Here is a 14,124-nt window from a genome sequence, read left to right as displayed (position 1 = left end):
CCCATAGGACTGGAGTATACTGTTTCTATAGACCCATGGGGCTGGAGCCTACTGTTTCTATAGACCCATGGGGCTGGAGCCTACTGTTTCTATAGACCCATAGGACTGGAGCCTACTGTTTCTATAGACCCATAGGACTGGAGCCTACTGTTTCTGTATAGACCCATAGGACTGGAGTCTACTGTTTCTATAGACCCATAGGACTGGAGCCTACTGTTTCTGTATAGACCCATAGGACTGGAGCCTACTGTTTCTATAGACCCATGGGGCTGGAGCCTACTGTTTCTATATAGACCCATGGGGCTGGAGCCTACTGTTTCTGTATAGACCCATAGGACTGGAGCCTACTGTTTCTATAGACCCATAGGACTGGAGCCTACTGTTTCTGTATAGACCCATAGGACTGGAGCCTACTGTTTCTGTATAGACCCATGGGGCTGGAGCCTATACTGTTTCTATAGACCCATAGGACTGGAGCCTACTGTTTCTGTATAGACCCATAGGACTGGAGCCTACTGTTTCTGTATAGACCCATAGGACTGGAGTCTACTGTTTCTATAGACCCATAGGACTGGAGCCTACTGTTTCTGTATAGACCCATGGGGCTGGAGCCTATACTGTTTCTATAGACCCATAGGACTGGAGCCTACTGTTTCTATAGACCCATAGGACTGGAGCCTACTGTTTCTATAGACCCATAGGACTGGAGCCTACTGTTTCTATAGACCCATAGGACTGGAGCCTACTGTTTCTGTATAGACCCATGGGACTGGAGCCTACTGTTTCTGTATAGACCCATGGGACTGGAGCCTACTGTTTCTGTATAGACCCATAGGACTGGAGTATACTGTTTCTATAGACCCATAGGACTGGACAAGTACACCCCCTGGACATGATATACAAGTATATCCCCTAGACATGATGTTGTACACCCCCTGGCCTGGTCATGACGCTAGTATGTTGCAGGGACCAACCCTTGATGCTGAGTGCCAAGCAGGCAGGCATGGGCGGGGATTGAACCCCCGGGCCTCAGATTCCCAGGACGTACACTGTATAACCACAAGGCCACTGAGCTGGTTTTATAGTCTTAACCTATGGCTTTGTTGAAATGGAGCCTGTCTGGTAGAATGACCTTACAGTAACGGTACGTGCATTCTTGACCACATACTCGTCGTAACGTCCCGGATTGATTCCGCCCGATGGAGATGACCGTTGCACATCTCTCCTCCTCTCCTCTCTGTACTCATGCCGCGCCGTTCTAGTCTAAATGAAAGAGCCCATCTGTAACGTCAGCCGTTGCGTTCCGCTATGTGTTTGAGTTCAATAATACATGAGTTGCCATGGGAACTGACATCGTCCTCCAGGAGTAACACCGTTTACTGTACAGTCAGTAAGGTCGTCCCTGAGTGATGTTTTGCAGAGTGTGTGTGTGTGTGTGTGTGTGTCATGAGAGAGTATAGGCCAGTAATATCGGTGGATTAAACAAACATGGATAGATTAAAGCTTAAACAACACAGATGATTCAACATGCAACTCCTTGCAAACCAAACGGTTGCGAGTACCGGTAGTTGCAACGCAACCATTAACCCCCAATGGAATTGCAGTGTCTTCTGATATTTCTTCCATGACTATATGACTCTCTCCTTATTCATATAGTCTGTATTTTCTCTCCCACCACCTCTCTCTTCACTCGGGCTCTTACATCACACACCCCCCCCCCCCCCTGTCTAGTTGCTGCCAATTCTATCCCCGGATCATGGACATATTATGTCTGAAGGGGAAACTCCAGTGTTGCCTGACCTGCTTTCTGCTGAGGAGAGATCCTGCCTGGGAGAGAGAGAGAGCAGAGGGCAGACCGCACTCAATCCTTCAATTGAGTGACTGATCCTTCAATGTTCACCAGGGCAGCGTTATTGAGTGGTGCAACCACTCCAAGGAACAGCAATGTCCGTCCTAACCATAGAGTATTAAAAGGATAGAGACTGATCTGGCGCGAAGCTCCCCCCCCCCCCCCCCCCCCCCCCCGCTATTCATGTCAGTGGAAGTTGCTCAGTGGCGTTTTGAAGCACCCGGAAGGACCGTCTATTTCCGCCTTTTTGGGCGCATTTCCGCATTTGGGCACCAAATTGTGAGCTTGTAGATCTGCTATTTTTCTGACCTTGTCGAGTCTTGCCCCTGACTATATTCCAAGAAAATAGATGAACAGAAATAAAACAAATCCAAATGAAACTAAAACCGAACTAAGCATTTTCAGAAACTCAAAACAAAACTATTGCAAACTCACTTTAAAAACAAAGCAAAACTGAAATTGAAAACAAAAACTCAATTGGAATGGAATTTTCCATGGAATTTTGTTGGAAAAGCAAGCCCTTTTCCTTGAACTGGTGTTGTAATGTCTAATATGAATGCCACGTCATGGCTAATCAGCCACTCACACAATGTGACGCCACCTACTTCACCCTCATGAAACATCTAGGTCCAGCTGTCTCTTGTTTGTAGCTAGCCTGTAACCACCTGGATTCGTACCCAGGTCTCCCACGTGGAAACCAAAACGGATATACCGCTCAAACCCTCCTCTAGACAAAGGAGATATTGGGCTGCAGGACGACATGAGTCAGTCCCAAGCCAGATGTAGCTTTTAGGCACAAGTGTGTCCAATATCCCAGTGTAAAATATCCTTGAGAGTGCTTAAAAGCTGCAGCGGCCACTCTGCTTAAAGGAGAATTTCAGCCTAGAAGGCTTTCTTACCTTTATTTGTAGTTGTTACGTCCCCACCAAAGAGGTCCAGGTGTTATTTTGTGCAAAAGTGCATTATTGGCAATTTCCCCTACCATAAGCCCTGAATGGGGGTTGGGTTTTTGTGCTCATTCGTTTATTTCCATCGAAATAAGTGGTAAAGTGTGCCGCTTGGGATACTATTTACATTATGAAGAGAGGATATATACAAAGAAAATAGATTTTTGAGCGATGGAAATAAGCAAATTAGCACAACAACCCAATGCCCCATTCAATTCAATTCATTGAGGGCTTATGGTATAGGGGAAATAGACAATAATGCGCTTTTGCAACGATGGTGGAACGATGGTGAGAGTCAAACATGCATGCAATGAGACGTAATGGCAGGTTGATTCTGTAGTCGGAATGCTAGCGATGTTTCTGTGCTGCTGCTACTTCAACAAGACACTGACATCCCCCAGAGTCTAGACTCTAGATGATGGTCAGTTTGGTATTCCAGAGAACATGTCCATATAAAGATACATGAAATAAAATAGGGCTCCGGACGCTCCTCTGGGACAGTTGGCAGATATGCACTCCGTGGCCAAAAGAAACATACGTTTCTCAATGTGTGTTCATTCATACCCCTGTGTGTGTGTGTGTGTGTGTGTGTGTGTGTGTGTGTGTGTGTGTGTTCTCTGCTAAACTGTAGCATGTCTTAGTTGTACAATCTCTAGCATACATTTTAGCCATTTAGCAGACGCTCTTAATCCAGAGTGATTTACAGTAAGCAAGAGGCTATTAATTTCAATATACTAGACCTAAGGCGACAAAGGCAAGATCTCCAGCTTGTGAAAATGAGGAGGGAATGTAAGCTGGGTGTGGAAATATATATATATATTATACACACACACACACACACACACTTTGGCTCTATAGCTAAGCCGTACTTATACATGAATACAGTGCTTATTCATTTGCTAACCCCCCACCACCATGTCTCTGTGCTGCAGGTACTGGGGAGAGTGGCAAGAGCACCTTCATCAAGCAGATGAGGATCATCCACGGGACGGGCTACACGGAGGAGGACAAGAAGGGCTTCACGAAGCTGGTCTACCAGAACATCTTCACGTCCATGCAGGCCATGATCCGCGCCTCCGAGAGCCTCAAGATCCAGTACATTTATGAGCAAAATAAGGTGTGTATTAATAAATGTAATGGAAAAAAACACAATTTTCGACTCGATTGTGAGGACCTGTAGCTTGGCTCCAGCCCATAGACTGTAAAAAATATGGACAAAGCGTTCCCCGGGTCTAACATGAACGTAAAATGAAGCCTGTAATAATATGCTAATTCCTGATGTAAGTCGCCATCTTTTGGTACCAGCTGGCCATTGGCTGGCTCCGTTTTGTACCAGCTGGTCATTGGCTGCCCAGACAACGAGGCGGGTCTTCCCCCCTTCTTCTCCGTTGGTTTTTATTTTGACTCGAGTGGGAGGAGAAGACTCTTGAGTGGGAGGGGAATCCCGATCATAGACTGTAACGGTAGCCACGCCCCTCAGAACATACGCGACTTTATGGTCATTTTTTTAATTAATGGGACCATAATTTTCCAAAAAGAATATTATGACATTAGAAATTAGACTTTAAACTAGTGACTGGAAGAAGAAAGTATTCATGACCATGTTTATTAAGGTAATACAGTCTAGGTGAAGTTGGGCCAAAATACATGGGCCTCTATGGAGCTATGGGGCTTTTTGGGTCCAGTCCAGCGCCACAACAGGCCATTATATGAACTACCGATTTCAAATGAGGCTTCACGAAATATCTGGCTGACTGCCCCCCTGCTCCAGCCCTGAATCGCTAGCCACGGCCATTAACCCATTTTGGGTAGGGACCCCTTTTGGTGTTAGCATTATGTTATGCTTTTTAGCTGTTGAAAAATAGCAGATCTACAATCTCACAGCGCGCCACCGAGTGGAGCGCTATGAGCTTGCAGGTCTGCTATTTTTGAAAAATCATGAAAGATCTTTGAATATATATTCTTTGAGTTTCTTTTTTTTTTTTACTCAAATCTTTGCTTCTGGAGGGTATAGGGAACAACATATTTTCAAATGGGTGTCGGCGGCCAATTATAATACATTGTTTGGGGTCAGAAAGACATTTTTTTAATTTTGACGTAGGGCCTAAATGGGTTAAGAAAATATGTTCTGGTGATTCAGGTTTTATAAACATCATCATCCGACAAATTTTACCGCTTTTGTTTACATGCTTAGTAGCGCTCGTTGGCTGTGGTTAGCAAACGGGTTAGCCATAGCTTCATGATTGACGACAACGTCATCTGCTTTCCTACTATTCTGATTGGTTGGTATGAACCTCGACCCAATCACCGAAGACTGCCGCTTTGACGACACCCATCCCATAAACTGCTGCCGTGGGGAGGGCTTTCAGTCTGAATAGCGAAGTGAAACGAAATTAAAGTTCAGACTGAGTGTCAGGCTATAGAGTGTCGCAGTCCCGCCTCCTTTCATGACGACGCCAGGCCCAGGAAATGAATCCCAATGCATTTTTCCCATAGACATTTCAAAGTCCTTTTTAAGCGTCGTACGAAGCCAACTCGAGTCGTGACAAATCATGACGACAAACACAATATTTTGGACCAAACAAATAATTACAAAGAAGACAAAAAGTGAAGTCAAAAACCTGCCGTTTCTTTTCTTTGTTTGGACCAAAACATTGTGTTCATTGTCATGATTTGTCACGACAATTGGCTTTGTCTGCGGCGTAAATAAATAAATAAATAAATAAATAAATAAATAAATAAATAAATAAATAAATAAATAAATAAATAAATAAATAAATACTTTCTGAAAGGTCTATGAGGAAAATGAACGGGGATTTCTGTTCCGGGTCTCTCGAGGGGGGGGCGGGACTGCGACACTCTTTAGAGGACCTGTTGTGAGGACCTCACGTTACATCACCTGTTACGTGCTTGTTTACATGCTGCACCGTAGCTGCACTACACACCGTACACTACACACCGTACCATACGTTCTCCATGGACACATCGTTTTGAGAGCAGCATCCACGCCCCCGCAGATGTTGAAGTCTTCAAAGGCAATCAAATACGTCTTTCCACTTTGGCCTTGACATAGCCTGACATTTTCATTTCGTTTTAATCGCCAGAACGTATTTTCTTACTGGGCGTGGCTAGCGATTCAGGGCTGGAGCCAGTGAGTCTAGGCTTGACATTTTCATGTCACTCAATGGACCCATCGATATTCAAATTACCCGACACCTGAACAAACAGACCAGCAAAACAGTATTAACAGAAACACTACACACCAGGCAGGGCTCTAAAGTATTATATACTGTATACGTGAATTACTTTAAACCATAATGCTTTGTTGATCAATGCAAAGAACAGTTCGCGTGAGTTGTCACAGGCGAGGAAATATAAAGAATTCTGACTTGTCGACTTTGTCGCGGGACGTCGCAGACACCAAATAGCTGGTCTTCTGACATGTCGCACTACAAGAGGGAAAGACTTCCTCGCGTTCATAATCAGGCCTGCTGCAACACATGTGTTTTTTTTTTTTTTTTTACGATATTTTTTTGCGGCTTACGCCTTTTTATTGATTTTTGAAGGGACAGACAGTAGGCTGACAGGAAACGGGAGAGAGATGGGGGGATGACATGCAGTAAAGGCCGTGTCGGGTCCGGGAGTCGAACCCGCGGCACACTGCGACTGGATCACCAGTCCGGTGCCCAGACCGTTACGCTACGGCCTGGGCCAACACATGTGTTTTTAACCCTGCCGCCGCCACGTTACTTTCCCTTTTACCCATTTAGACCTGGGAACGAATGTCTTCTAAATCCTGACAGTTTTCTGAAAAACCCATGTTTCTGTGTCAGTGGTTTTCAAACTATTTCATGTCAAGCACCCTCAGAATTATATGTATTTGGCGCCGACCCCCATCTGAAAATATGTTGTTTCAGCGAGCCCCCCACCCCCCCAGCAGCAAAGATTTGAGTTAAAAATGTTGAGCCACATTTTCACGATTTTTCAAAAATAGCAAACCTACAAGCTCGTAGCGCGCCACTCGGTGGCACGCGATGAGTTGTAGATCTGATATTTTTCAATAGCTATAAGTATAACATCATGCTTGAAACACCAAAAGTTGTTCCCGTTCAGAATGGGTTAAGACCGGCTGCCGCGGGAGCGTTACTCTGAAGCCGGGAATGCTTGCACGTCTCCTTTGTTGTTTTGTAGTCTTTTTCTGTACTTTTCCTGCATTCCGGATTTCCAGATTCAATCCTGTGAAGTTAATCAGAACGACCTCCAGATTTTTGGGCGTCTTTCATAAAAAAGGTTCAGGAACCAGCTCCAGCACTGGCCCTGTGGTCAGTGATGATACCAGCCTGTCTCTATGCCTCTGGCCCTGTGGTCAGTGATGATACCAGCCTGTCTCTATGCCTCTGGCCCTGTGGTCAGTGATGACACCAGCCTGTCTCTATGCCTCTGGCCCTGTGGTCAGTGATGATACCAGCCTGTCTCTATGCCTCTGGCCCTGTGGTCAGTGATGATACCAGCCTGTCTCTATGCCTCTGGCCCTGTGGTCAGTGATGATACCAGCCTGTCTCTATGCCTCTGGCCCTGTGGTCAGTGATGATACCAGCCTGTCTCTATGCCTCTGGCCCTGTGGTCAGTGATGATACCAGCCTGTCTCTATGCCTCTGGCCCTGTGGTCAGTGATGATACCAGCCTGTCTCTATGCCTCTGTTATGACTGTATGCCTCTATCTATCTGGCTGTGTGAGGCATTCATCTTGCTAGAGGACATAGTTTAATTTAACAACAGCAGAATATGAAAATAAAATGAGCTCCCACCTTTGCCAGTGAATCTCTGTTGAACTGTAGTTACTTCAGTAACGCAGCACGTCTCGGCCAACTGATCAATGCTCATTCATCCACCCTAGTTTGAACTTCCTCGCTGCCGTTGTTGACTAGGCCAGCAGTCTGAGCGACCAATTGACCTGAAACTTAGTTAAAAGTCAAGCCATATTCAAATAAAGTTGTAATATCATACTATAATTCAGTCAATGTCTGTGTGTGTGTCTGTGTGTCAGTCTGTCTGTGTGTCAGAAACACCGCCGTAGCTCCTCACTGCATGCACCAATTGCTCCCAATCGCTTTTCACACAGGCATTGACCATAATAATATGGAGGTCTTCACGAAGCCCTTTTTTCGATTTGACACATTAATGATTAATAATGAATTTATTAGTGAATTAGAAATGCGAAAACGCACCCGGGCGCAGTACCCCACCGCGGCCACAATATCTCACAACGGGTAAGGGCTAGTTAATATAATGGACTATTTTTCCAGTGTGTGGTCTGTGGTGATGGCAGTAAGTAATCTGAAGTTCACGTGAATCTTGAACATTGACCATGGTTACTTTCTATGCCAGCTAGCATTAGCATTTATGACGGTAAGCTGTGCCGGTAAGCTGTGCCAGCACAAGCACACACTGCTTACCTGTCATCAGAAGTGTTTACATGTCGGGAGGAACGCAGTATAAAGTCACACATTTGATCTAAACTTTGGATGGCAGAAGATCCACCAAAGACAGCTCTCCAAAATTCCGATTTATGGAGGTTTGAAAACGCTGTTTGTAACCGAGGTAGATGGTCGTCAGACTTCTACGTCCCATTGCTGGAAGTGACGGGTGGTGCCATGGCAACCGGATCAGTGCCAAAAGCTGCCGTGGGGCTCAACCATTACATATACGGAGTCGAAGTATACCTTAGGGGTACGAACATGTATGTAGCTGGCAGATAACGTCCCATAGCTGGGGGGTACAAGTATATTTGTACCTGGCACAAATACATTTTTTTATATACCTTAGAGTTGTTGAAAGTCAAGACATCACAAAGATGTACTTCATAAAAAATAAATTCAGACCTCCAGTTCTGGGACTTTATTCGTTTTTATTAGTTCCACACAACAACTCTAAGGTATATTAATGACATAGTAAAATGTTGATTTTTACTACTATGTATAGCATAGTAGTAAATATGTATAGTTTATATGTATAGTGTATGTATAGTTTCATTATATAGATATTCCACTGTTACTTTCTTAGCTTACGCATGTTTCATGATAAATGCTTTTATGTGATGTATTCCCATGCTTTTGTTCTTGCTTAAATGTAAGTCGCTCTGGATTAAGAGCGTCTGCTAAATGCCTAAATTGTAAATTGTAAATTGTTGAAAATAAGCTTAGTGGTTTAGCTAAAGCATTGTATATTTAATTTAGCCTGTAGACTTCGCTCTGGAGTAGCCTAAGACGGAACTCTATCTGCATATGATTGGAGGCGTCTGCCAGCAGACTGTTGACATGGAGTCATTGAACTCATTGAACTGGATGACGATACCACTCCTTGGCTGAAATTGCCTGTGTAGATACTACTACGCGAACGAACGAAACAAACGATTGTGCCCGCGTGATCTTTTTATATTTGTCTTTTCGTTTTGCTGTATAAGGCACTTGACAAACCTGTTTGTTGAACGTGCTTTAAAAATCACACCCGTGTGAACTGAGTGGTGCAACACACAACACACGGAGTTGCACCACTCCAAAAATTTCCAGACCCACAGGAAAGCGCCCAGGGTGCCAGCCCGGTTCCGGCGAGCCCCCCCGTGTCCGAAACGGTCGAGAAATGACAGAGTAACTGTGTGGGGGAATTAGCATTTAGCAGACACCTCTCTCTCTCTCTCTCTCTCTCTCTCTCTCTCAGAGAGACAGTGCAACACGATCTCTCTCTCTGTTTCTAGCACAACAGTGCCCCTACTGGTACTCTAAACATCGGGACATATAGTCACACAGGGACATTGCTGTTCCTTGGAGTGGTTGCACCACTCAAAAATATATCTGGCCTGATTTGACTAGCGTACTTTGAGTCTAACAAAGCTGACCTTTTCTCTTTGCTCCACGCCTGCAGAATAACGCGCTGGTGGTGCGCGAGGTGGACGTGGAGCAGGTGTCGTCGTTTGAGCAGCCTTACATCGGTGCAATAAAGAAGCTGTGGACTGACCCTGGCATCCAGGAGGCCTATGACCGCAGGAGGGAGTACCAGCTGTCGGACTCCACCAAATAGTACGTATACGAGTACAGTATAGTACATTATTATCTGGGGACTACTCTGTTTTTATTTTATATCATCGTGAATCACTGTTTCTGATTGACTGCATACTTTATTAGTCAGAGTTGTTCACGGCACGTGATGCAGTAAGACATTGGAGCTAAAATGATTACAAAAAGGTCCCGGGGACTTGTTTCCATTGTGGTCCTATGGATTCAATTCATCAACATACTGTAGCGTACAAAATAAAAGGCATTCTACTATATCTGGGAACCCCTTTTGATGTTAGCATTGTGTCATGCTTTAGCTATTGAAAAATAGCAGATCTACAAGCTCGCGCTACAAGCTTGTAGGTCTGCTATTTTTGAAAAATCGACTGACATAGAAACATAGCTTTTTCTGAAAACTGTCAGGATGTAGAAGACATTTTTAGAATCTGATCTCAGGTCAGAATGGGTTAATCACACACGCACGCACTCACTCACTCACACACTCACTCACACACACACACACACACTCACACACACAGCCACAGAGGAGTAATAGCAGAGGGAATAGTCGAGGAATAGGAGGAGGAAATGTAGACAGGCTTATTAACGAATGCTAATTATATCGGAACTAATTCCACTTTTCATTAATCCAGTAATCCAGTTGACTGAGGAGCTGATGTCTCACAGATGGCATTCTGCTGATACAAAGTTGGTCATTATCATCTTTTACTGTGGTCATATTCATTTCACATACAGTACTTTTTTTTTTTTGGCATTCAACTCTGGTTGGACTGGCATTTCCACGCTTATTTTATTTTTTTAGAATTCAACTAATAAATGGACACACGCATTTGGAGCAAAACTTCTCGACTCCAGAAAAAGAGCTGTAGAACAACTACAGCAAGTCCCAAGGGGAAAACTATACCTTAACAACAGAACACTCGAGGGCACATTGCTCCATACGAAAAAAAAGAACGTTGTGTGTGTGGCGGCGGCACAGCTTACCGTCATAAATGCTAATGCTAGCTGGCATGGAAAGTAACCATGGTCGATGTAAAACGTGATCACTGAGAGAACACCGTGTTCCGTGTTGTTCCATTTTCTCTTCTATTATACTTTCCCTTCCCTAAATGCTAATTGCTTGGCCAATTTCACCTTCGAAACATTTGTATTCAGCTAAAGTACTGCAGCTGGGGAGGTGGCTGCCTTAGCCTGGAAACCAGACAAATCTGCCACAGAGAAACAATAAATCCCTGGGGAGATTGGTCGTGCACTCCTCAGTTTGAATTACAATTCGCTCACCCCAGAGTTGTGGGTGACCAATCAGAGCCCACTATTCAAAGTGAGACTTTTTTGCTGTGATGTTGGAATCTGTTTGTAACCAACCGCCCCTTGGAAATAAATCTCCATACCGAGTTTCAGACGATTATCATTCTACGCTGTGATATTAGTCTGGCTAGTTTATTTCTTATGTTATGGAAGCTATAAGGCTAGCTCAATCCTGTTGTTTCCAACTACGTTCTTAATTACCACGAGTCAAGCACTTTCGGCCCAGGATGAAAGTAGAGCACAACAATACCGGTCAGATGATTTCATTAGCCAATATTGCCCTAAATATTATTGGCTATCGGATACATTGGCATCTGATATGAGAACTTTTTTGTCTGCCAAATAGGCTTGGGGTAATAGGTTTTTTGCATTTATAGCTATAGCCCATTTGTAATGATTACATTCATAGTAATGTTTACTATTTATGTTCACTGATGTAAGTTTAGACAGTAAAGTGAATTGTTAAACGGTGAATTAATTGTCATACCTCAATTACATATCTTTGTCACAAGAGTTTAACATTAAAGGTATTGGTCGGACCTTGTCGCCTTACTTAGAAATGATACATTCTTGCCCCAAACAGATTTTGCCCAGAGTTGAATGTTTCACCCCGGTCGATATTGCGAGTGTAAAAGCACCTCTAAATGTGTGTATAACTATAGTGTATTTGTTCAATTTAATCCAGTGTAAGATATTACATCTACATACAGTTTTACTTTTATTGGGAAAAATGTCTGGGTGTGAGAACGGGGGGGGGGGGGGGGGGGGGGTGTGTGTGTGTGTGTGTGTGTGTGTGTGTGTGTGTGTGTGTGTGTGTGTGTGTGTGTGTGTGTGTGTGTGTGTGTGTGTGTGTGTGTGTGTGTGTGTGTGTGTGTGTGTGTGTGTGTGTGTGTGTGTGTGTGTGTGTGTGTGTTTGTGCGCGCGCCTGCGCCTGTCTGTGTGACCTCAGTGTTGAGATTGTGTGTGTGTGTGTGTGTTAGTCACATCATGTCCATCCCACTTCATTTCACAGTTACCTTAGCGATTTAGAGAGAATAGCGTCGCCCGGATACACACCCACTCAGCAGGACGTGCTGCGGGTTCGAGTGCCCACCACCGGCATCATTGAGTACCCATTTGACCTGGAGAATGTTATCTTCAGGTACTGATGATGGCAGATGGCCGCCCCACTGCTGTCTCTCTCTGGTTGTGGTAGAGTAACCAAGCCATTTAGAAGCCGTCGATGCCGCTGAATGTTCATTCTGTTCCACTGCTGCACACCCCGGCTCGGCGCCGTCGCTCTCACACATCCCTGATGGCACGCTCTCTCTTAAGCCCAAACAGAGACGGTTTTAGCGTTTGTCCCAGTGGTGTGATATGTCCTGTTGCACGTCGACCCAAGTGATTCAACTGGTTCAAACCATACCAATGGGTCGCCCTGCAACTGTCCTCGCCCTGGTTTGCGAGGAGTTGGATGGCGACGGAGGAGCCCTTATATTGAAAGGGCTTTTGGTCCCTGAAAAACGCTGAGTCAGGAAGTGAAATCCGCTATTTAACATGTCCCAGGGTTGTCACTTAATACACCTTTTAACAAAATATTGCTCAACCCCCGCCCAAATTATCACTTCCCTACCTTTTTTAAAGATTTTTATTTTATTTTATTTTTGAAATCATCATTTTGTGCACTGAGAGAGTACACTTTAAATGAGTTTGGTCTTTGAGAACTGCCATCAGGGATGATGCATCGTTTCTGAGAAAGTGGGGTTGGTGAGAGCTCATGAGGTGGTGTGGGGGACAAAAGGAAATCCCCCCCACCCCCATAACTCTTGGGGGATGTTTCTTGTTGACTTCTGGTTCTGGAACTGCACTGCACTTTTTTCCTTTTTTTTGGATTGGGTTTATCGGCTGCCATGCTTCACTTTTCTCCTCCTCTCTCTCTCTCTGTCTTCTCTCTCTTGTTGTTCTTCCTTTTCCCCTCTAGCTATCTAAGTGCTCTGGATCGTATCGCCGAACCGTCCTATCTACCAACCCAGCAAGACGTTCTTAGGGTTCGAATCCCAACCACTGGGATCATAGAGTACCCTTTCGACTTGCAAAGCATCATTTTCAGGTAGAGGAAGTGCCCACACTACTACTGACTAACCACTGTCTCCACATTATGTCTGCCCGTCTGCTGTTGTCTTCAGCTAACGAGTGGGAGTGAACCTTGTCTTTCGCTAACCAATAACGGTGCAGAGGGGGCGTCGCTCCAAATTTGGTGATGTCAGTGTTCTCCTGCTGTGTCCTACTTGGGGAGGAGAAGAGAGGGCGGGTTCATAGGTTGGTGAACCAATTGGGAACCGGCGTCCGTTTCCAGCGTCTGTTTGATCCGCCCCTCTAATCATGCCCAGAAAAGCATAGAGTTCTTTCAGGCTAGCATTTGTGTGTTGGTATAGCACAGTGGCTCTGTTCTGAGACCGGCAACAACCACTTGGGGCAGGTTTTCCGAGCTGTGTGCTAAGAAATCTGGATTGTAAATCCACAGTAGTCTCAGGCTGCATCGGTGATGTAACCAGCCTGACAAATGTTCTGTGTAGCCGGCGGCCAATCATCCCCCTGGACTTTGCCCAGGGAGAGACTGTGGAAATGGTCACCAGCACACAAGGCTTGATCTCTCCTCCTTCTCCCCTGGAAAGAGAGGAGAGAGCAGGAAGCCAGGTAATGAGAAGGACTACAAAAGAGCGCGGGTAGATTGGAAGCCATCGTGTGTCAGCCCCCTCCTACGCTTGGTGAGATTAGAAATAGCCACTAACTAGGAGGACGGACTGAAGAGGACCCCCTGTACCGATGGGCTCTGCTGCTGGTGAATCACTGTTTGTGTCATCGGTTGTATTCAAGTAACAGTTATATTACATACGTATACGGTACAGTTATAAATACGAATGCAATGTAAAAAATTAACACCGCGTTAAGTTGTAAAGGAGAGATA

At 44.9% G+C, this 14,124-nt stretch overlaps 1 protein-coding gene across 5 annotated transcripts in view; it reads left to right on the top strand.

Moving 5' to 3' along the window:
* The window catches only part of LOC310860562 (guanine nucleotide-binding protein subunit alpha-11), a 49,610-nt gene that overhangs the window by 24,000 nt on the left and 11,486 nt on the right, over positions 1 to 14,124 (top strand). For 3 of the 5 annotated variants that reach the window (XM_083767551.1, XM_083767548.1, XM_083767549.1), the window contains exons 2-4: positions 3,729 to 3,913; positions 9,718 to 9,872; positions 13,138 to 13,266. In XM_083767551.1, the coding sequence (XP_083623677.1) occupies positions 3,729 to 3,913; positions 9,718 to 9,872; positions 13,138 to 13,266 (469 nt within the window). Of the gene's footprint in view, positions 1 to 3,728; positions 3,914 to 9,717; positions 9,873 to 12,189; positions 12,319 to 13,137; positions 13,267 to 14,124 lie in introns of all 5 variants that reach the window. The other 2 variants (XM_083767552.1, XM_083767550.1) reach the window with 1 other exon arrangement.

This window comes from Protomyctophum parallelum (assembly GCF_964188405.1).
Source record: "Protomyctophum parallelum genome assembly, chromosome: 6".
Taxonomy (NCBI): domain Eukaryota; kingdom Metazoa; phylum Chordata; class Actinopteri; order Myctophiformes; family Myctophidae; genus Protomyctophum; species Protomyctophum parallelum.
The sequence above is the reverse complement of the archived record's forward strand: the minus strand, read 5'-3'. Positions and strand labels throughout refer to the sequence as shown.